Source organism: Cheilinus undulatus, linkage group 5, assembly GCF_018320785.1.
Source record: "Cheilinus undulatus linkage group 5, ASM1832078v1, whole genome shotgun sequence".
NCBI lineage: Eukaryota > Metazoa > Chordata > Actinopteri > Labriformes > Labridae > Cheilinus > Cheilinus undulatus.
This window is the reverse complement of record NC_054869.1, coordinates 8,525,981-8,551,109: the sequence shown is the minus strand read 5'-3', so window position 1 is coordinate 8,551,109 and position 25,129 is coordinate 8,525,981. Positions and strand designations below refer to the sequence as shown.

General features: G+C 40.3%; 1 protein-coding gene across 11 annotated transcripts in view; it reads right to left on the bottom strand.

Annotated features, from left to right (window-relative positions):
• Nucleotides 1–24,559, bottom strand: part of fbrsl1 (fibrosin-like 1) — a 482,412-nt gene extending 457,853 nt beyond the window's left edge. For all 11 annotated transcript variants that reach the window (XM_041786873.1, XM_041786864.1, XM_041786872.1 and 8 more), the window contains exon 1: nt 23,832–24,559. In XM_041786873.1, the coding sequence (XP_041642807.1) occupies nt 23,832–24,134 (303 nt within the window). In that variant the 5' untranslated portion in view covers nt 24,135–24,559. The remainder of the gene's footprint in view (nt 1–23,831) is intronic.
• Between the last annotated feature and the right edge of the window lie 570 nt (nt 24,560–25,129).

Below are 25,129 nucleotides of genomic sequence, written 5' to 3'. Positions count from 1 at the left end.
TCATAAGATTATTTTGGTAAGACTCAGTGCACTTTTGCTTCTACAGTGGGTGGGTATTAGAGCTGTCAAGGTTAATCACAATAATTGCAATTGACCACAGTCCACAATTAGTGCACTGATATTGTTTTAATTGTGATTAATCGCACAATTTTTTTTTTTTTTTTTTGGCCTTTTTGCCTTGTCTTGGTCAATCTGCTCTGTGTGGACTTACATGTTTTGGCAGCAGCCTTGGCAAAAAATACTAGGGCTGGATAATTAACAACATTTAGAATAAAATTGCAATATGTCCTACTGCAAATTTCAAAATTGTAAACAGAGCAGTTTTTTTTTTGTTTGTTTTTTTTTTACCTGAAATGTGTTTCAAAATTCTAGTTTAGTACATTTTGAATCAGAGGTGTTATGCTCTAACAAAATGCAAACATTCAAGTGTCAATTTTTTCTAGAGTATTTTGCAACAACTCCCTACTTTCCTACTTTCAATTCAAATTTGCTATGAGTCAAAATAATTGCAATTAGATTCTTTTTCTAAACTGTTAACTCTTAGTTCAATGTACAATAAACTGTGTTTGCTAAAATATAGAATAATTAATTGCTTGTTCATTAAGAAATGCACAACATGAGGAACTTAAAAATAATTGTACATTGAATCGTGATCGAAATATAAGGAGAAAAAAGATGCAAAATTATTTTTGTTCAGCCCTAGAAAGTACACCTAAATTGTATCTTGCATAGAGATGAGAGGAATTGCAAAGATTGATTAGAGAGGGAGCAATTTGCTCTGGAGTGTGCTTTGCATACAAATAGCTGCACAGACATAGTATGTGGAATTTGAGGGTAGAAGTAGCTTTCCTTGTTTACACTGCAAGCAGTCCTAGAAAGCTTTGCAAGTAGCTTGCAGCATGAACCAGGATGGGCACTTCTTAACAGCTTTTCTCCCTCATTGTCTAAAAGTTTTCCGTGAAAGGAAAACAGCAGTTTAATGTTGGGTAAATACCCCTTTGGAGGTGCAGTTTTAGTTGAATAGAGTCCTTGTTTCAAAACAAAAAGAAGAAAGTGGGCCTAGCTGAGCGTCTCTACTCTATCTTTTCTTGTCTTGACTGTGAGCCCCCTGGCTCATACTGTGTGTTTAATAGGACTTGCAGGGCTTTTGCAGCCAGCCTCAAGTGGACCCTGTGACCCTATTTTTAATTCAATGTCATTCCTAAAATCCATAACAGCGTGTCTCTAAATGGTTTGGCATTTGGACCAGACATGACTTAAGTATCTGCTGTGCTACGAGGACGAGAGGTGTGGAATGCAAACAGTAGCTTGGCACTGTTGTGTTTATGTTCTCTCGCTCTCATACACAGCCTGTTTTCTTTATTGACTCAACAACCGGCCTTGTGCTCAGGCCCACAGAGTGTGTGTATGTGTAATTTTGATCTGATTCCACGCCTCGGGTAAAGCCCTCTTGGCTCTAAGGTGCCTGTCCTCGTTTTGGACGCTCTGACAAAGTGGCCTCTCTGAAAAGAGCTGTGTGTGGCCTGTTAGCAAAAAGCAGAGCAGATGCACTTTCCTGCCTTTGATCTGTGGGAAAACAACCAGCAGACTATGAAGAAAGAGAGGCGAGTTTGTCAGTGGAAGTACGTGCTGTTTGTACAGTAGAAGAGAAAGCAGTCGAAGTGTGAAGATCGACAGGGACAAAGAGTCGAGGAGAGAAACTCTGACGCTGCTTTACTTTGGGTGATCTGTCAGCCACATCTCACTGTGGCTGATGGAGCTTGTCTTGCCCTTGCAGGTTTTACTGCAGTGTCTGTGTTACATATGCCTTATTATATCTGCCATTATATTTCAACACACATTCTCCCTCTTCAGTCTGCTGAGCACACAGCCGCAACATTGACTTTCATAGATGTTCAGGGGATTCAAGGAGTGAGGAGTGTCAGAGCTGGTGGCAAGTCAAGCCTGTTAAAAAGTAAAGAGAGAAGCACAAAAACTAAAGGTAGACTGATGTGACTGATCTGCAGCGAGAGTTTCCAATGCCTGTGTTTATCTTAAGCTCTTATTTTACACATGCAAATAGAAAAAGTTAACATTTTCCAGGCGAAGTTCATTCATAATGAAGAATCTAGAAGGGTTTACAGTTTCCTCTATAATTTAATCTTGGCAGGGTCAAAAGCCTTTAAAATAACATGTAAACCACAAAACACTCCACTGAGCCAAGCCAGGAGGGAACCATTGTAACAACTGCTTCTTATTCAATTATGATGATAGCCATAATCATAATAAATTACCAGGGATGGAATTTTAAACTTTATGCGTATTCATTACTCAAATGCAGTACATTAGGTCCTATAATCACTACTTCTTTTTAAATTAAGTCCAAAATCTTTATTCTTAACCAAACTGCATTTGAGCACCATGCAATATGAGTCAGCCAAATGGAGTGTGAGCAGGAAAACTCTTTATTGCAAAATGTGTTTCTAAATGCATCCAAAGCAATGAAATATGCATCCTATGTAAAGATTTTTAAACCCGTATTGAATCATAAGCAGATAACTGTCTCCTTTTTGTTTTGTTTTTGTGTTTTTAGAGTGCCTACCTGCCAGACACAGCTGAAAATCTTACACTGATGATTCAACCAGCGGAGTTGCATGCCGATCCAAAGCAGAGAAGTGCTCCAACTGTGAGTCAGCCAACACTGTCCAAGAGTAAAATGTGATTTTACCCTTTTTTTTTTGCACTCTCCCACTTTGCAAATCTACTACTGTTATTTTATCCCAGAGAGAAAAAAAGAAACAGATTGTAATGGATGACTTTTTTGCAGAGAGCCAAGCCTGGAGATTTCAGTGGTTATACAGACTCGTGGTCAAACCGACATCTTTTTCATAAGGTTGTGCAATCCATTTGTGCATTTTAGAGAGTGTGCAAGAGAATGCATGCATGTTTTATTAAACATAAACAAGATAATATCAAACAATAATGGGTTACTAAGACTTGCATGTCCTGTTTATTATTAATGATTTGCATTTTAGGTACTGAGACTCTTTTGACAAGAATTATATCAATGCGTAGGTATCTCACTGCTCATTGTGCAGATTGCTCGTGAGTGCAACAAGAACCTACCTCTACTATCACAGATATCTTTATGCAAGGTTAGAAGTGAACAATTCACTAAAGCTCAAAAAAGGCAGCCTTTGAAGAAGTCAGTGTAAGGGAAAAAGTCCAAATGTGATTTTCTTTCATGAAAATGAAACGAGGAAACTCTATTCAGAAAAATGCACAGTAAATTAAATTGTCAAGTTAGCATTAATTCAAGTAAAATGACTCTATAAAATAACCTCTATCAAGTATCAAGGGCGCCAGAAAACGCAGTTTCAAAAATAACAGTGTCGGTCAATGAGAAAACTGGCAGTCTACAGTTCCTCCTAAAGCACAGGTGTTTCACAAACACACCTCCAGTCAGTATCCATGTGGTAGACTCCAACAGCAATGGCCAACTCCTGAGTTCTGTTTGTGCTGCTCACTCACAGTCAACATTTCCTCAATGATAAACCTGCTTTGTGGTTCAGGGTCCCTTCTAGTAGCAAACCTAACTTACTGTCTGTCCACACAAACATTTGTGTGTAAGCACAAGATGGAATTTTCCTTAACATGTGGATGGTCAACAGAGGCTATAAATTCCAACTTTGGTCCCAGTCTCATTAAAACTGAAGAAGCCTTTTGAAGGAAAAACAGTCTCAAGAACCTCAAGCAACCTCAAGCAAGTCATACATTCAAAAGGGGGCTTTGGGGCCAATCTGCAGCAGTTTCCATATTAAAAATGCTGCCTCAAACTAACTTTGTGTCTGTGAATATTTTGAATATTTTTAGTCAGAGAAGGACTATGTCTTCACTTTTTCACAAGTTTGTATAAAAACATCTTTCTTTTCTTTTGTCTTTAACTCCCTTATATATATATATATATATATATATATATATATATATATATATATATTTCAACTGAAGTGGCACTACTGCAGGACAAATATTATTAAAGCCCGGGTTGTCCTGATAAAAAGGATGTTAAGTGCTTGACTGTGCACCATGGTGTTGATGTTTTACAAGCTTCTGAAGACAGTAAGTCCAGCCAAGACAAAATGATTAAAAAATAGCTAAGGACTTAGAGCAGGGGTGTCCAAACTATGGCTTGGGGGCCAAATGCAGGCTGCAAATCATTTTTGATTGGCTCTCAGCAAATTCCAAAAATAAAATGAAATATGGCCCATATCAGAATGTAAAGCTTGTGCTTAACTGCATTGTAGAACTTAGTTTAAGCACAGGAGAGTGATGCCATACTAATGTAGACAAACATTTTGACAAGTCAAATTTAATCATGTTTTTTGTGACTGAATTAGGACAACACTGTAAATAGTAAACGTATTGCCAACCAAAAAAATAACAATATCATTCCGCCATGATGGATTCCGACAGCAAATAACAATACCAATGGCATTCCAGGGGCGGAGCCAGTGATAGCATGGGCTGACAATGGCCCCCTGAAATCTGATTGGCCCTCCAAAAATCCTTGAAATGATTGTCTATTTGCCTTCTCAGCCTTTAACTGGCCATTTAAGCATACCCAATCACTAGCATATCTTTTTAAAGATATATTTGGGTTTTTTTGTGCCTTTATTTTATTTTATTGATAGAGGTAGAAACACAGATGAGAGAGTCAGGGTAAGACATACAGGAAAGAAGCCGCATGCCAGATTTGAACCCGGGCCACCCATGCACATGGCGCATGACCTAACAGCTAAACTACCTGTGCTCCACTAAGCGTGTTTTAGTTAGATTGGTAGTACTAACTCTAAAATCCTAAAGGCGAAGTATATGAAAGTGGCCCCACCATCCTCATTTATATTTGTATGTGGCCATCGGTGGAAAAAGTTTGGACATCCCTGACTCAGAGGGTTAAGTGTCCTGACAAACAGCTCCATTATGCTGACCTGTAGTTTTATCAACCATGTTAATTTATGCATTATTAGGTACATGGTTGATACATCTACAAACAGCTCCATTATGCTGACTTGTAGTTATATCAGCCATGTACCTAATAATGCATAAATCAACATATTTCATAAATCAAAACTGTTGCATTATAGAGGAATCATCTAACATATGTGTGCCTAGAAAAGACTATTCTGACTATAAATATGATTATTTCTAGAGTTGTCATGATAAAAGAATTTTGAATTTTGATACTAGTTGAACTCAAACTATGTTGGTACCTGTTTCCATAGCACATCGACAAAAATGTCCTCCTGGACACCTAAAACTGTGGCTTAAACTGCTACTTCAGCCTCATGAGGAAGTGGAGCTCCACACTGGTTTCATTTTACCCTGATTCCCTCTTTTAGTATCAGCGAATGCTCCACATAAATCCTGTCATAAATGCATAATAAAGACCTGTTAACACACAGTTAAGTGAAAAGGTAACAACCAGCGTCACTTCACCCACTTTCTATCAGAAATGACACACTCCTCCTCATAGTCTCTTCCACCTGCCAAACATTCAGATCACATTAGTGAAGTGAGGACAAGGTGCTTCATTTCAGCACAGAAACTGAGTGTGGCAGCTCAGCCCAGAGTTGTCAGGCGAATGTCATCCAGACAGTGAATGGAGCACAAGTGGCGAGGGGAAAGAGAGAAATTCCACATTGCATAACCGCCCTCTTATCTAAGCTCTATTATCTTGGCCTCGGTTTGTTATACGGCTGCCAAAGCTATCACACAAAACACTGTAACAGTCCTTATTTGGCTTTGGCTGCACCCACATATAAACACACAGACACGTAGAAAAAGACTAAATGCTGCAAATACTGTCAACAAACCAGCAAACAGGGAGCTGTAACATATCACTGGAGCTCCTCTCAGACGGCAGAGCTGAGTGCTGAGCAATTATTGTCAGCATCACTTGGCCTATAAAGACTATTCCCCTCAGAGCTGGTGTTGCTAGCGAGTGTCGGCTCGGTAGCAAAAGAGCATGTCAACAACTGTTAACGCTAATTGCTTTCACACCGAGAGCGATCTATTAAGAAAACATGCAGCAAGATACTGAGCAATGTCACGACTGCGTGAGTCATGCCTTTGAAAATGAGGCCCTCCTTAAAAACATGACCACACGGACTGGAGGCTGATTTATTATCTGCACTGTGTTTTTGATGACTGAAGATTTCTGCCAGCCTTACTGTGCTGATGAATGCACCCTGGGAAGAGAAAAGTATTTAACTGATTCATTTAATCTTCATTCTTGAGTACAGTGAATAATAATGCTGTGCTAAATGTTGTTTTTTTCCTACTAAGCATTAAACAGGCTTCAAGAATGATTCATTTCCCAGGGAGTCAATATCACCCAAGCATAAACAAAACCCTTTAAATAATACAGAAGACAGGGATTGATTCCAGATACGAGTTTTGAGACATATCCTCTTTTTATTCTTCATTATACATTATAATTGATTTCTTCTGACAAGTTATGAAACCATGTGGTTGTGAAATGGGCTGAGAAAGTCTGTAAATGTGCCACAGTGAATAATTGAGCAGGATTTTGTTTGAAGTCAACCAAAGTTCATTTTTTTTCCAGATTAAAAAAAAACACACAGTTCACATTGAGTAGTATCATCTACTTCAGTGGTTCTCAGCTGGTGGGTCACAAAGCTCTTTCTAGTGGATTGCCAATGTGTGCCAGCCCTAAGTGGACATACAGTAATGTCATACCATTTTTTTTTTTTTAGATCTTCCTATGATTCTGAGTAAAACCCAGTATTTCTCTCGTGATTCCTACCATATATCTCCCTTTTGTTGGGAAATAAAGCTGGTTTACCCAAGATAACAAGGGAAGTCTTAGAGAAATTACCAAACTCTCAATCTCAGGAAAATTGAGTACAATAATAATTAAGCATGTAAATCCTTCTGTACTGATGTGCTCTTCTGACATGTTTGTTTTGTCCAATCTATTTGTTCAGTAAGTTTTTCTATTAAGGGTCCAAACATCAACTTTATCTGGAGTGTTCTTTTATCTTCATGGTGTAATGGTAGCCAAGAATACTGATTAACCAGCATTCATGAAATAAATGAAGATTTTTTTTATTCTTTTTTAATTTGGGTTGTGATTTCTCTTATGGAGGAGGTTTGTTGGTCGTGATGCCTGACCAGTTGAGACCCACTGGTCTACTCTACGGTTCTCAGACACTGACATTTAAGCCCTTAAAGCCTGAAAACACAATAAAAAGCCAGAAATTTTTTTTTTTTTGGAAATTAAATGTTTATTTCACTTTCTACTGAAATCCAAAAAAATCCAAATTTCCATAAAATTTAATATGTATATTTTTTGTGTATCATTTGTGTATTCATTATGTGTTTTCGGTAATTGATAATCCGCTTAAGGGCATTTTTATCATTTTTCAGATTGTACTTAGAAGTTTTTTTTTTTAGTAATTGATGATCATATTGATTAGACAGATGTATCATAAAGGTATGTATCAAATATGCGACAACAGGCTTTAAGGGGTTAACTTTGTTTCAAATCATAAGTGTACAGTGCAGCTTTATGTAGTGATGAACACTATTTACTACCATAAACTACAGTAACAAAATGCTTCTTTACAAAGAATGGCAAAAGCTAACGATAACTGACATCATGCTAACTCTGCAAACAGAATACCGCTGCTAAGAAGGGACGGGATTTTACAGTAGTTTCAGTACTTGAGGATTGGCAAGACCAATTGAACTTGAGTACTTGAGTGCATAGTCGCAAAAACACTTCTTCTAAGACTTATGCATCTGTTCCAATGTTGTTAGTCATAATCATGGCGTCTAGCCTATAGCTTGACAAACCCCATTGGCTCGCTGAGGCCTTCTTCTTCCTCAAAACATAATACAAGCACCTCTCCAGTTGCTAACCGGTGCTAACAAGGCTAACTTTTCATTGTCTTTTCAGTCATACGGCCCTTGAGAGTTACTGTAGCTATTGCAAAGCAGTTGTTTTTTAAATCCAGCCCATTTTGCTAATAAAGCCAGAGCTAGAGGTTATTCTTCTGAGTACGGTTTATTTTCTTTTAATCATTTCCAACCACAAATATTCAGCAATACCACAAGGTTTGAGTCCATGTAACACTAAATGAGTGAAAACACTGCTGTTTAAAACACAAGTAATGACGACCACATAGAATGATACCCACCCTTACTGCTAAGCTAATGCTAAGTTAGCTAACATTGCCTCAAGGTCAAACAGAAATGGCTGCCTCTCAGCACTGAATGGATTGAGTCATTAAAATATTAACACAAAGTCTTACTAAGGGGTGCCACAGACATAGATATTATAAACATAAATGCTGCATTAACTAGCTGGGTTGACATCACCGCCATATTTGTTGTTGAAGGTTTAATATGTAAGAAAATACAAGTCAGCATGGAAATAGCAGATTTGTCGCAACCACTATAGAAAACGCGCTGCCAGCCCAGGCAAACACAGTCATATATTTACATAAAAACTATGGTTCCAACTTTTGTTTAAAATAGGTTAGCATCACTGTTAGGCAGGTCACTGAAAACTGGCAACCAGTTAAACTAATAGCCTAGCTACTGCTGGTCAAACATAACTGAGTCACTTCATTATAAAAGTAACTAGGGCTGTTTTAGCTTTCCTTTAGCATAACTAGGGGAACTTTAGCACTACTGCTTTTTGTTTGAACTCCAACATGACTGTAGACAGAAATGGTGAGTGGAAAAACCTGCCAAATTCACACAACAGTCCAGCTAATTTCAAAATAAAGGAAATCTCCTAAATCTCATGTAGTTGTCGACATAAAGTCGTGAGTTCTTTTAAAATCTCTGTTCCTACCAAAACAGTAGTGGGCTTACAGTAAAGCACGGCTCAGTTACATGTTAAACTGGCTTGCGTTAGCTGTATTTCAGTGCTAGGCTACTATCAAGCTAAATTTAGGCTAGAAATAATTTTAGCATTCAGCTTGCAGAATAACAATTATTTCTGTACAATGCATGACAATGTCAGTGTTTAGATAGAACTTTAATTTTCAATTTTAAGAGAAGCACATGACAATATTTTATACAAAAAATGCACATTTGGTCAAGCAAACATAAACCGGCTGTTGTCACTATGTCTTTATGTTGTGACCTTTAGCGTCCAGATGTGAATTTTTGAATCAAATGTATATTATCATTTTATTTATAATGATGCATTTAATCTATTCATTTAAATACACGTTTTTTTGTGTTTCTTCATGTGTTTGTTGATTGAATTATTCAGTTCAGTGTCTACTCCTGCTTGACTGTTAGCAAATTAAACATTTTGCAGCATGGCTGAATGATTCTTTTACTGTGAAATATTTATCCTGTTTTTAAGGACAGAACAGTTCAGAGAACTCTCTCCCTAAAGCGCTCAGTTCTCAGTAAACCAGTCTGCAGACCTTTGTGCTGAATGAGCCTACAAGGCTGGAAAAAATGACCGACCCTCTCATGCAAACAAAAATGTTGAAAGGGGATTCAAGTGATGTGAAGGCTGAAGCAAACCAGGCTTTCAGAGCTCTCTCTTTGCTCTGTGTCAGCGAAGGACACGGCTGAAAAGGAAAACAGCCATTACTTAATGAGCCACTTAAAGAGCGCCCTCTCTATTTAGGTTTCATTATTTTATTGTAGATCCTTTACAGACCTCGTCTGCTAGACAGCACCTGCGGCCAAGTACGCCATTATTTATACACCGCAATCACAGCGCTGGAAAATACCTCAGCTAAAAGACAAATATCATTAATATCTGCTTTTATTTCAAATGAAATGTCTTTTGTTTACATTGTTTAACAACATTTATCAATCAAGCAGTTAGGGGACCAGAGAGGGGTTATGAAAGGGACAAATTGGTGGAGGATAATTACCGGAGAACCTACTAACAGTGCGTCTCCTAATCCATCGCAGGCTCAGAGACAGCATCTTAATCACAGCATAATTACATCCTGTCATTCACCGCAATGAAAACACTGAGACAGGAAGATGGAAGACGGAGCGCTACGACGAGCAGGAAATGGATACATATGCCTACAACCGGCGGCCCACATGCTTTTATGTGCCATTTAATATGTGTCAGCTCCGTCTTTCTGTGTGCACACTTCAGCTCTTCCTCACCAGCCGCGCTACCTGGAAACAAAGAGGCTCCTATTCTGGTGTTTTACAGAGCCGATGTATTCAGACTGCAGAGTGATGCCTTAAAAAACAGACGACTGACAGCTCTGAAAAAGGACTCCTCCAGGCCAGCCTGCTTTTATCCAACTATCTTCCAAAAGAAACACGAGTGCTGCCGGCTGAAAGCCTCAGAAATTAAGAAAATACAGATGGATATGCGCCTCTCTGCTGCCTGTTCAGGATGTGCATCTACTTGAGGTTCTTGCTGTGACTGAAGAGTGTCTGCACCACTGACTTCTGAAAATGTCAAGAATCAAAAGCGGCCTTCAAATGTGCACTCCCATTCTAACGAACTGACCTCAGAGTATCAGAATGAAATCACACTTTCACCACATCGAGACTCCACTCAAACTGCTCACTTCTTTATTCAAACATGGAGACGTGAATGATTCTGTTTTTAGTCTAAGGCTCTAATTCTCAGGTATAAGCGGTGGTTTCACTGGGACCATCTTAGCTGAAGGATATTTAAAGGCACTGCTGACTTTTCCTGTAAATAAACTAAAGTGCTGTTTAAATTCAAGGCTGCTCACCAGACTGCTCTGCTTGTATGCTTGAAGTCTGACAAACAAATTGAGTTTCAGCACATTTCCTTCCTCATAAAAACATTTCCAGAAGCGATTTCTTCAATATCTAGTCAAGTTTAAAACAAAAATGGCAGAAATTTTCTGAATTTAGCTTGCCAAAAACAAGCAATTGCTTGTTTCCTTAACCCACTGTTAGAGAAAATTAGATATCTTTGAGTTTTAGATTATTTATCAGATAAAATGAGACTCGAGACATCGTCTTGGGCTCTGTGGATCTTTGGTGGTTGTTTTTATCATTTTAAATATTAGTCAGAAAACTAATTTCTTGTTTTTGGCTTAATGCACAACATTCATAAGTGCAACCTTCTGCAAATCCTTACATTGATAATGCAAAACTAGAGTTTAGGGCTGGGCAAGATATCAAGTTTTCAAGATACACTATATTGCCAAACGTATTCGCTCACGTATTGCTTTGACTTGCATATGAACATAAGTGACATCGCATTCTAAATCCATAGGGTTTAATGTGATGTCGGCCCACCCTTTGCAGCTGTAACAGCTTCAACTTTTCTAAGAAGGCTTTCCACAAAAGTTTAGGAGTGTGTTTATGGGAATTTTTGACCATTCTTCCAGAAGCACATTTGTGAGCTCACTCACTGATGTTGGACGAGAAGGCCTGACTCTGGTGTTCTACCGGGTTGAGGTCAGGACTCCGTGCAGGCCTGTCAAGTTTATCCACACCAAACTCTCTCATCCATGTCTTTATGGACCTTGCTTTGTGCACTGGTGCACAGTCATGTTGGAACAGGAAGGGGCCATCCCCAAACTGTTCACACAAAGTTGGGAGCATGGGATTGTCCAAAATGTCTTGGTATGCTGAAGCATTCAGAGTTCCTTTCACTGGAACTAAGGGGCCAAGCCCAGCTCCTGAAAACAAACCCACACCATAATCCCCCCTCCACCAAACTTTACACAATTCACTATTCATAATTCATAATTCAATCACAATTTCATACAATTCACTGAGCTCCTGAGAACGACCCATTCTTTCAGAAATGTTTGTAGAAACAGTCTGCATGCCTAGGTGCTTGATTTTTTACACCTGTGGCCATGGAAGTGATTTGGAACACCTGATTTCAATTATTTGGATGGATAAGTCAATATTTTTGGCAATATAGTGTATATCAGTTCATTTTCAAATGTATTTGTATTGGCTGATATGTAAATGTAATGCTGGCCTCAAGATAATTCATTCAGAATTTTTAGTCTAAATAGGAACTATAATTTAATTCATTTAAGGAGCATTTTTTAATTTCATTTTTAAGTATTTTTAGGAATATTTTTATAAATATTTCATTTTTATGTCATGTTAATGTTGTGCAGCTGGTTTTTAATAAAATGTCATTGGAAATTAATTTTTCCAATATGTCATTCTGGTGCCAACTTTTACCGTTTAGCCAGCCAATCATGTGCACCCTCTATGAAAGCTTGTTTTGACACCAAAGCACCAAAAAATGACCTAGCCACCCAATACTTGGAACGGTCTTTATTTATATATCAAAAATTGCAAGCAAACTTATAAAATCGTCTCAATTGCAAGGATTCATTGATTCTGCTTGCAACTTAGCATCTGTCTCATGAAAAAGATTCATTTTTAAGGCTTCCACAGTTTAAATATCATTGTTAGTATAAATAATGGAGATTGCACTCTTTAAAATCATGTGGTATCAACATATCTGACTACCTAAGGAGGAGGTCTCTGAACTATTGCAGACGCTTTCTCTTTGTGCACCATACACCCGCACTACCTGAACAGCAGTGGGGCTCAAAAGTAACTCAGGAGGCAGAGAAAATGATTGCCATGCTTCCAGATCCACATGAACACACTTCCACAACAACCTGGAACCTTCCTTGGGTGGATATATTTAGGTCACTGGTTGACAGCCTGGACAGATACACAGTGAAGCTTCAAGCGTGTGCTTGTGTGAGTGAGAGCGAGCGCAAAGGCTTGCAAATGTGACCATGCATTTATCAGCCATGCTGTCGCCTACTGTGTGTGACAGCGAGAGAGAGAGCCGGACCGGAGAATGTCCCACTGGCATTAAGAAAGCTCTCTCCATGGGATGCGTCAGCCAATGAGTAGCAAAGCCCTGAGGAGAGGGGGCTGCCTTGTTAATTAAAGCTGGAGTTGTTTGTCAGCACTGCCATATGATGCACAGCACTATCACTGTCGGGGGAAAGAGAAAACATGGAAGCAAGATTGCTGCAACCGCTGCAACAAATCTGCTACCTCACCATGGAGGAAAGACATCTCACCACAGCAGCGACTGTGTGCTGTGGCTCCAGTGTCAGTGTCGGTTTACACTGTGTTACCTAACCGGTAATCAGCAGAGAGGTGCACAGCTGAGTGTAAGGTTAATGTAAAAGCATGGGCTTAACGTGGCAAATAGCCTGGGAACTGACTTTCTTTCTGTTAATTATAGGGATGCACTAATGCATCTGTTGGTATTCGATACCTGCCCTGTTGATACACAGCAGCCAATTAGAAAATAATGTGGCATGCAAAAATGTTAGGATCACACATATCTGTTGTGTCCCATCAGTACAAAGCTGGAAAGCTACTAACCCTATCTGCTGACTCAGAGAAGAGGCTGTTTTTATCGGTAGAGTATTCACCTGTAGGTCAAACACTGATTTGTTTCCATGGTCAAACATGAAAGAGAATGTCTGCAGGCCGGGAGTCTTTCTCAGTCTTTGGGGAAGATCGGTAACCTGCAGTTTGTAAGAAATGTTCCAGTGACCTTTCATGAGAATTTCAGACACCAAGAATTACAAAGGAGTCTTGCAAAACACTGGAATTTGCTTAAATTGCTATTTCAAGTGTGTAAAGGCACTGATTCTTACATTGGCGCATCTCAAATGGTAGTGTACTCGAGTTTGCCGGCAATTTTTTTAATCAGAAATTGTAAGTCACTCAGTACTGGGTAGAGATGCGCCAATACTGATGTTTAACATGACAGTATAGCCGATGCTGATTAACCTGACACATCAGGTAAACTGTTTCATAAATCTGCTGCATGAAATATACAGTATTTCACATAAATCTGGGAAACTTCCCATAGAAAGCATTTTGGAAGGGCAGGACTTTTCAGAAAATTCTCAGAATCTGATTGGACAACTCTTCCATCTGTCACATTCATTACGGGCCAATCAGAGCATCAAGACAAAATGAGGTTGTACGCATGTGCAGCTCCAGCAGTAACCTGAGCTTGACAGGCAAATGCTGCCCTAGTTTATGAACAGTGGAGCTTGTCAGGGGGGTAAAACTCATGCTGAGGCCGGTCAGCAGAAATGCAAAAACATCTTCTCCACCAAGAGAAGCTTTCAGTGAGGCTCTTTGCCCTTTTTTTGATAAAGGTGCAACTTTGCTTTTAATTAATAAAGAAATTTGGTCAATTTCTGCCTCTATACCATAGCTACATCGGGGCTATCTGCTACACTAGCAGCAGCCTTTGCTATCGGCTTCCAGTACAACTAAACCCCGCACTAGCCTCGTCTCAGAGCATGCACAGTAACTTCAGATTGGAGCTGTGCAAGATGGATCTGCCTGATAACGAATACAGAATCTGGCCAATCTATCTGCTTTGCAAGATTAGATGCCTCTACCAATACAGATGCTTTTCATTACTTCTTTTGGTGTGAGACCCCTTGTGTGCCAACATTTTCTCTATGTTTGACCGTGAAAAAAATCTGTGTTTGTTGGACAGCTTGCCTCTCCTGCTCTGTGAAAAATCTCTTACTTGATTCAGAAACCACCAGCATAAAATTATTTGGACACAGCAGATACACATCAGTATCTGATATCTGTTCATGCCGCCGAAAAACGGCTGATGATCCATGTTTGTTCACAGGGTTGATAGCAGGAGATACCGAGAACAATGCACCCTTAATACTGGGTCTCTACAACTTTATTTAATTGCCATGGTATCACACTGTTTTAAATATTAATTGTCTTTATTCTAATATTATACAACTCCAAAGTAAAATCATTCCCCATTTAGACTTAAAATTTCATGAGTTATGGTGCTGTCAATAAGCGTATTACTGTTATTTACTCTTACCATTCATCTTTTACTGAGCATCAAACTGACAGTTAATGTTTTTCATTTCATTGGATCGACATTAAGATAAACTACGTTGGTATAAAGGATGTTATACCCTGCATCTTGTTTAAAAATACATTTCTATGTCTTATAACTGGATATTTCCATGGCAAAATGACCAACCCAGACTTCAGTAATAGGCTGTAACCCTCCCTGGCACCCCAGGACATAGACATACTTTAGTTTATGCGTACAAATCAGTAGGACTTTGCATTGTAGTTCTTGCTCGATATTCTTTGTTTTTCCATTGCTATAAATGTGCTTTGAAAACGATATGAAACAGGTGTTAGAGCTTCACAATATCTACACAAACTGATGTGAACTCCAGCCTTGAGGGTGATAATACCTCTCTGCATAGGTGCTGCAAGGGTGTTTATTAATCGCCCTTTATATGTGAGGCACTTACTTGAAGTGTCACCTCTGAACAGAGGAGTTCTCCTGAGTGTCAGCTCCACTAATGACTGCTAATAAGAAGCACACAGTGCTATCTCAGTGATAACCAAATGAATGTGATGGGAGCGTAGCTGTAGAGATGCAAGTGTGAAATGTTATTTTAGTCAAAGCCTTGGAAATAAAAGGAATCCTTCATCAGAGCACATCATGAAACAGAAAGACTCCTTCTTGTAACTGGAATGTTGCTGGCTTTGCTCCACACAGCAGCTGGGAAACACTGGGTGGGGAAAGTGAAGCTGCAACTCCCTAGCAGCTACTGTCCCTCTGGGCGAGGCGGCTTAATTTCTACGTATTGCTTTGGTCCTCATTGGCCGACAGCACAGAGGGTGATTAGTGAGAATACGAGAAAGCATGTTCAGGAAATCTTCCTTGGATAAATAAAAGGTCAAACTCTAAATGTTCAGAAACCAATTTCTGTCTGAGCGCCAAATAGCCTTTCTGCCTTCTGCCCTTAACACTCTTGTAATATCACTAAATCAACTAAATCCCCATTAGAGTGAATTTAGAAAGTCATGCTGTGGAACGAAAAAGCCAAACAAATCTGTAAATTCATGTTAAAGCAGATGAACAGAAGGATTGTGGATTAACGAGAGGGGATTTGCCACTGCGACGTCACTCACAGAGCAAATGGAGCAAATCAAACATCTTATTAATGCTGTGACAGATGGATAATTGTGTCATTTTATTATCTGCTCACTTGTTCGATACCCACAGGGAGACTTCTGCAGGGTTTAAGCTGCAGCGGGTAATTGTTTAATAGCGCTGATGTCAGGTGGAAACCTTCGTTCTCAGCGTAGATTCTTTACCAACTTGGCATTTATGTTTCAAGAGGAACTTTTGAAAAAAATCACCTGATTTCTTTTCCAAGAAAAGAGATGAAAACCTTCTTGAATGGACTGACAAGGTCTTCCCCGTCTCCTTGAAAAGCCCATGATAGCAGATTGACTGTGCTTACACTCCTTGAATCATTATTGAATCATCCTTTATGCTGCTCTAATCACAATAGGGTGCCTGTGACAAAGAGGAACGTGTATGTTTGTACTGTCGATTTTCACAGGTAAGTAAGCAGCTTTCCTTTGAGAAAAGGGCTATTCAATGCAAATAAACACGCTGTAATCAAACACGGCCGTGTCCACAAATTGCTTTGGGCTGTTGTGGAACAGGTTACAGGAGCAGGAGCAGGGGGAGACCGCCGCACAGTCTAAGCCTTCATCAGGAGGAGTCTGATCCTATCAGAGCAGAGCTGGAATATCAACAACACCAAGCAGCTGATTGTGTTTAATGTCGCAGCGCTGAAGGAGAGAAAGCCGTAACCTCGGGCTGTGAGGAACAGACAGCAGCAGCTGTGAACTAGTTAGTGACTAAAATAGGACAATCAAGTGACGCCACCAGTAACCCAAAGGTGACAGGGATTTTATAAAACATGCTTATGCTGAGGTGCTTTGGAGAGACGCAAAGAGCTTTGAGAGATTAAAAGAAACAAGATAGAGTAAATATTGCTATGTGGGCCATGTGGGGATGGTTGAACCTGGGAGGATGGGGTACAGGATGTTAATGAGACAGAAGCCTGACTGTAAACCAAGGCTGAGCAATTCATCAAGATTTAGATTACATCGTAATATGGTCTACTGCAGTTTTCAGATCACAAGTGCAATATTTCGTTTAACCTTAAATGTGTCATAATACCAGTTTAACACAGTTTTTGCTGCAGAGATGTTTTGCTCTGCACAGCATGCAAGCATTCAAGAGCCACATTTTTCAGAAAAGTTTCCAAACAAGTCTTCTTTCCTCATTTTTTATGTTTATCTTAAACAAAATGAGAATAACATAAAAATGAGCATCCCCTTCAATGCAAATGCTCATATCTTATATGCAATATGTGTCATAATTTTTTTTTTTTTAGCCCTTATTGGGACATTGATTTACAGAAATATATCTGCAGTGGTTAAGGCTGATGCTTTCCTTTGAGTGAAGGTTGATATGCTTTTAAAAAAAATAGTATTTATTTCTATACTTGTCAAGTAAAGTTTATGGACAGTGTTTATAAAGTGAAATCCATATTTTTCTCTCAATGACAGTCTGAATTACTAAATATAGCTCGGTGAAGCCACACATTTGTTTTTTATTGTTCCTGCAATCTTCTCTTTAGTTATTCATGTTGTCACCACACCTGTTTGGCAGAGCTTTGTTATGTTGTCATGGTGATTGCTTACAGGACTGTGAGTTAAACAAATCAGTCGTTTTACTACAGTGATTGAAATAGACCAATAATAATAAATCACTCACAGAGATGTATGATATAATTGGCATGATATTAGTATTGGAAGATATTTTCCTTTTGTTTAAATTAAAAGTGCTTCTATAAAGTGCAATAGTGGCACTGTTTTGAACTTAAAGGCATTCCAGCAGGCTTCTTTATTAACCTTTCAAGAACTACTTAATACAAAAATAACTGCAACTTTGCAACTGCACAGCCTAACATATGGATTGCAATTGGAGTAATTGTGCAGCACTAGCATAAATCCCATTACAGCCTTAGAAAATGGCAAATTACACAAATGTACCATCAAGTATAGGTGGTTTCCTATGGCGCCACACACTCAAGGGAGCCCTGCACATGTGAATGAAGTCTCACACATTAACAACCACAGGACTGTCTACTCCCCACTCCTCTCTCAGCTCCACTTGACTCAGCTGCTCTTTGCACAGCAGAAACTTGGTGTTTTTCAGTAAAAATATATAGGTATAAATATATTGGTACCAGTATCTGCTAAAATAAATTGGAAATAGCTGCATATTGGGTATCAGCAAAATCCCATGGCACGCATCCCTTTAATTCATGTTGATTTATGCACGATTTAATTTCATCCTAACATACAGGCCTGGCCTACAGGAAAGAACAATCTGTGTTTCTATCTAACATTGTGTTGGTTTTATAATAATCCTTGTTTTCTACAGCTACATGGCAGAAGAGCTACACATTCAACCAAGCTAACAGCTTGTGTTCTCTCATATCATGGATTCAAATGCCTAACAAAAACATAACTACATTTTAGTCTTGTTTTAGTTTCTTTGATGAAAACTAAACTTAGATTTTGTCCGTTTTGATCAAATTCATTGATCAAAAAGTGCACTACTCTGGCTCCAAGGTGCGTCTTTCTCTCTGGCATTATTTTCATTCTCCACGGTCTCAACAAATGTCCTGCATACAACACAGCTGGATGAGTATGAGCAATCAGAACTTCAGCCTGGATGCCACTGACAGTAAGCGTACGGCATCTATTCCTGTTTTCCTGCTGCTATCGTGCTGCTGTGTGGCATTTCTTAAGCTGATAGAGCTTGGGCTGAACTGTTTATTTTCCTTCATTTTTTGAACATGCAATTTCACTTTTGCCACATTACATACATTTTGTGCATCATGATAAATGCTTATCAGTTCCAAATATTGTTTATTTGTCTCACAAACTACTCAGTCGTCACAGAAAACCAATAACATTCAACCCCTAATTTTTTAGCTAGTCTTGGTCTCATTTCTCTCATGGAAATTACATTGCTGACCAACATTTCTAGCCATAGTTCGAGTCAACAAACTAACACTGGTCCAAGCTGGAACTGGCCAGTAGTTTCGCATAACCACTGCGAGAGGATGACTCCACTAGACCAGTTGGGAACCACTGTTTCAGAACACCGAGCATTCATATTTAGATCCTCAAACCACCATTTATTGATCACTGATGTTGATTTGAGGGCTTTGTATTAAATTTCAACTCTGCCTGCCAGCCTGTGAGATGGGAATCAAGCCAATGACTGATCAAGGAAACCTCCAGAACATACAACAATTTCTCATCTACTTATGCTACACATGACATGAAGAATTCTAAAAAGCATTGTTTTCAAAATTTGTCAGCCCTTCTGTAAGCCCAGACCTAAACACAACAGTGCAGGCCATCAGTCACTTTGAAGGGGTCAGAAGGACCACACACTCCCCCCCGCTGAGGGTGTGTGGGCTTATCAGAGCATGACGCAATAGGTCAGAGTTATTCCCGGCCAAATGCTGCTGTGTCCTCCTCATAATTGATGAGCAATTAGCACAGGTAGCACAGGTCAGGAGCTCCACTCGAGCATACAATAAGTAGGTGAAAGCATGAGTCATGTCAGGGCAGCATGAGACTTTTCTAGTGGGTGCATTTTCCTTTCACAGTGATGCAGCAAACCCACTAACAGAAAATATTTTTACTGTTCAGACGTGTAGAAATTCAACATGCCTATTTCTTTCCCCACACGCACGAGTGAAAAGAAAAAAAAAATGCATATCCTCTCTTGTAATTGCACCAGATTCACCAGCATCATTTAATAAGTGCAATCCATTTGCATGCAAATCAGACCAATTACCAAGAAGTAGCTGGCATATGAGTATCATTTCACATAGAACCCTATCATGCCTCATTTGCTTAGCCTTGAACATAAGCTCCTATGTGGAGCACATTGTGTTTATTCAACATGGATTTAGCACTTCAGTGAGAAAACTATTACGGCGCTGGAATGTGTAAAACCAAAATTGGATAATTATTTAACCTAATTTCCCTTTTAAACACAAAGTGGCAGCATTTTTATTAAGATAAAGCACCCGTGGAGAACCCTTTTGAAAGCACAGCCTCCTCTGTTACAACAAACACGCTGCTAACAGGGATGAATGTGCAACGCGTGAACTTAAAGTACCTCTAACTGCAACAAAAAAGCATATGACAATAGTCGCAGGAGTCAATAGTGCAAGGGGCTGCGATGACAGAAGCGGAGACACCAGCATGCTGCCAGAAGACGCCAGTGAGAAACAGTTTGTGGCTGTGACATCCTCAAAGTCTTTCACAGTCAGCAGCTGTCAGGAATGGCAGCCAGGCAGCACAAAGGGCAAGAATACTCACACATGCAACATCAGAGCGTGCTGCACTCATACAAATCAACAAGAATGGGCGCCGACACACGGATTTTATGCACATTTAAGAACAAGTAACAGTTTTATCTTATAGGGGAGAGCTGCTGCAGCCTCCCTGTGGGAGTTTATTCTTGGATCTTCCACTGTATTGCATCATTATAGGATTTTATGAGGTATAATATCTTTAATCAATAGAAGCTACAATGATTCTCCAGTGGTTCTCCCTCTATTAATTACAGAATAACAATAGTATTTGTGGTTAGGGTTCATGCACACATACTTCACACTAACACCCCTCTGATTATTCGTCCCCTATCGGCTTTCACACCCACTTTAAAGGCAATGAAGCGCTCAGCTAAATGGAATAGCAATATAACCACAAATGACCCACGCAGGTTGGAGTTGTTAACAGATGGGAGGATGTAGAAAAGTGATCTCACATTATGTGGATGGACAACTGGTTTATATTTCATACAGTTATGCTGTAGCATTCCACTTACTAAGCAGGACGTAGGAGGCAAGAGTCAATCACGGCTGATTAATACCAAAGCTAAGCCTACATGGGAGGTTGTCATTGGAATGAGGTGGCCTTCGCTATGATCCATGGGCTTTCAAATGAGGTCATCATCTTAAAATACACAGCCCTAAGAGGAATGGTAATATGTCAGCTATGTTTATGAAAGCTTGTGATTTATCTTCCCACTCCAGAAGTGCTAACATTCCTCGAATGAGCCACAAGAAAAAATCTGCTCTGTCAGTCAGCCCGCCGTCCCACAGGGAGCGATGTTTTATTTGTCATCTAATGAGATAAAAAGAGATAAGAGGATGTCACGAGAGGAGCCGCTTTCTTTCTGAAATCATCCCTCTGACATCAGACGCAGTAATGACAGAAACAGACAGGGTTATCAGCTCATGGTATATCAGGCCTGTGACAGATGGATGGTGCAATAGGCAGTTTATCAAAGAGCAAAATGTCAAGAGAGCACTGACAACTCATGGTGGATCATGACGAAAACAATCCCAGCTAGAAAAACACAAGCACCTGTTTATTCGCCTCCTAAAACCAGAAGCTGCCAATGATTAACATCTGAATCATGAAGCCTTGAACTTCTGCAAACATGAGCTCAGTGCTGCAGAGGTTTAAACACCAAAGGGACACAAATTTAGCTCCAGGAACCTCCAAAAAAGGAGCATTACTGTTGATTTCTGGATTAGGATTAAACTCTACTGCAGTCTACAAGCCTCTATAATAGAAATCAAACCAATGACTGGCCAGGGAAACCACAAAAACCTCTATGAATATCTGATCTGCATCAGTGGCTCTCAACTGGCTGGTCAGGACCCAAAAGTGTCTTAAGTACACTTGGGAAAATACTGAGGCAAGAGCAATAATGTGCAGAAGCCCTAAGGAGAACACATCTATACTTCTTATCTAATTCTGGTTGTTTCTGCAAAATCTTAACTCATTTTTGCCTCCTTTTCTCTAGATATTGATCTCCAGAAAACAACCGAAATGACATGGTGCCTTGGGATGGAGTCAAATAAAATGCATTTTCGGGGCTTCTGTAACGTCTGTCTGGTCCTGTGTCTTTGTTCAATCCTAATTTTCTCTACTGAAAGCCTGACATGTTACATTTTCCATTAAATATTCCAAGGCAAAATGAAAGTGTGCCTACTTATCGCATTAAAAAAATCCTCTTGGTTGCTTTGTTACAGGAGAAAAATCATTAAAAGGACAGCTAAGGAGATCCTGTACATCAGAGGCGGATAGCTCAGAGGTTTACATTGCTGCCTTTAGCTGTGTTTCCACCAGGAGGTCCTGTTTGAGTACAGTTTGGTATTGTTCCAAAATACTTTGTGTTTCCACAGACACCTGTACTCTCACTTGGTAGGCGGCTGTAAAGGCTTTGCATGTGAAGTCACAAGTCTGCCGGTCCAGCTGTGGAGTTGGAGAAATCTATATTGCTGTGTGTGTAGCTCCACCTTTTTGGGACAGATAGGTAAGACTGTTACCCATACGGAAGGGTGCCAAGAAAGTGGGACGGTTCGGGTTGTTATTTGGGACCCTTTCCAACTTTTACTATATGGAAATGCATGCCATGCCATACTGAACTGATCAAGACAAGTGGAAACAACCTATTCATCACAGGAGACTGGGGGGTTGAATCCAAGTCAAGGCATAGTGAGCATCCAGTGAGGGTCCTTGGGCAAGGACCTGGACGCCAGGGCCACCAGTCCCAGATGTTTGTTGCTTTGGACAAAAGCATCTGATAAACCACATTGTAACAACTGAACTTGGATGAACAACCACTAAAAAGTCCACATGAATGCAAAGTAGTTTCTTTATTTCAGATGGGTGACCACACCATGGGTGCTCAAGGGTGCAAAAAGGTGACTAAAAGCAGCAGCAGACATCTCAATCCACAATGAAACTGATGTCACTGATGGACTGAAACAACTGCTGCTATTTCATGCATCTTCTTGCACCTGTAAGCATCGTTGTTTGGCCCCTCATTTCTTCATAAAACATACTTTCAGCTTGTGTACTTTTTAGCGGCTTTTCGCCCCTTCTGAACTTCCTCTGCCAGCTTTCACTTTTTTAACAAGATAAATTTGAGTGATTGAAACTTAGGAATTATTGATTGTGTTGTAGCAGGGTGGGAAGTAAGCCATTCTATTCATTCATGTGACTGTAATTGAGCTGCTTTCTCTGTGTACGTGTAGCTACTTTAAGAGTGCATTATTAAATCCGTTATTTTACTTCCACTTCAGGATATTTTGGGGGAAGTACTGTACTCCATTACATTTTTAAAAGCATCAAGCGCCGACAAAAATTAAGCTCTAAAAGCCAAAAAAAGGAGGTCCAAGATTTCTGCCAACACCATGAAAGTCACTAGTAGTTTGGCTTTGTCAGCACTTTGCAAGGGAATAACTCCACATTGCATCCTGTTGCATTTTACTTCAGGTTAAGGAACACCTTATAATAAACCTGGTTGTTACTTCACATTAATGCATGATCAGATTTCCCTGTACTAGCCCTTTAAGTATCAAAGGCAGCTACTCAGTAGTATCTACTTTTTACTTCTAATTGGGTAGGTTGATTGACCAGCACTTTAACTTTAAAGAAGTTTAAATCAAAGTAAGTGTAATTTTACTTGAGTTTGACACTTCTTCCACCTCTGGTGTTGGATCCTGAGGCTAGACAAGTTGAGAGCCACTGTTTCAGAACACCAAGCAGACATATTTAGCTCCTGAAACCACCATTAAGGGCTTTGCATTGAAGTCCACAGCTGCCAACCAGCCTGCTTGATGGGAATCAAACCAATGACTGCTCAGAGAAACCTCCAGAACATCCAACAATCTCTCATCCAGATGATTAGAAAAGTCATCCTTATCTATTCCATAACTGGCATCCTCTCAAGTCAATTAGAGACAAATTAGAGCAGTCCTTATGTTGCTGGTGAGTCTCAAGGACCCCCAGTCCACTGATGGAGAATGCAGCACCCACACAAACAAACAGGTAATGATCCAGCTCCTCCTTACCTCCAGACGGTCCAGGCTGATGAAACTGGTGATAGCAAATCCATCAATGATATCCTCCTCCTGCGAGCTGGACTCGCGTCTCTTCCGGCGGGGGGGACGCGGGGCTCTGGCGGCGGCTGCGGGGTGCGGCGCCTTTTTACCGGGCAGGGAGGCGGCGTCCCTCCCCGGACTGTGTCCCTCCCTGTCGGAGCAGGAGGAGTTGGGGTCGGGGCTGCGGGCGTCTCTGCTTCCTGCCTCCCGTAACCTACGCACCCTCTCCCGCTTGGACCGGCATCTCCTGCCCTGCTTCACTTTGCCATCCATGTTGTCAGAGAGAGCTCGCAGTGTCAAAAAGCGGATAAATATAACTCCAGAGAAGGTGCTCGGGTAAAGGCTCGCTGCACCGCGTAATAACAAATCACCCACAGTGGACTGTGGCTGCGCTAGAACGTGAAGATAGCGCGATGTGTTAATGTGCGTGCGCGGATGTGTGCGTAAATAACAAATATCGCCTTAAAACACTCAATGACCTTGAGTACAAACCTCCTCTATCTCCATTACGATAAGCAAATGTTCAAGTATCCCACTCAGCCGATAGAGAGGGAGCAAAGCGACGCGGATCCACACGTTATTTTGTCACGAATCTGCACTATGTCGACGCGGCGTCCGTTAAAGCAGGTGCAAAACGGTAAAATAGTTACAATCCACGCATTACGCTCGCTTTGTAACTTTTGTTGCATCGGAATAATAACGCGCAGTGTTCCAGCCGGAGCTCGCTGCATACCGCAGACAGCGCAGAGAAATCATGTCGCTGGCCGTTGTTGTTTTCCACCTCCCCAATCCATGATCCAAGGCTGTCAAATAAAGAGCTCGGGATACTACCCGTCCGAGACGAAACGCCTGGCGAACAAGCACGCATCGACTGTAGCTGAATAATCCCGAGTTTTTTAAGCCATATTCCTTCTCTGCGCTTCAGGGGCGAAAAGGATCCCAAGTCTGAGAGCGACTTCTGCGCAATATTCCCCCCTAAATGATCCCGAAGCGTCCGAATAAGACAACCATCCAGTGTGAAATCAAACTCCACAAGGCAATGAGGCGGTCTATTCCAGTTTAGATCATGTAGAGTTTCCTATAAATCCACTCCAGTCCGTCCCTGTAGCTGCTCAGCTGCCCAGTGGCTCATGGTATTTTCTATTCGCATAAGAAGGCTTTGATAAGTGTCCTTAAAGCGACAGGAGTGATTAAAATCTCCTCTCCCCCCCTCTCTCATTCCCTTCATCCGAAATTAAGAGACACAGTCAAGCTTCAGAGAACCCACA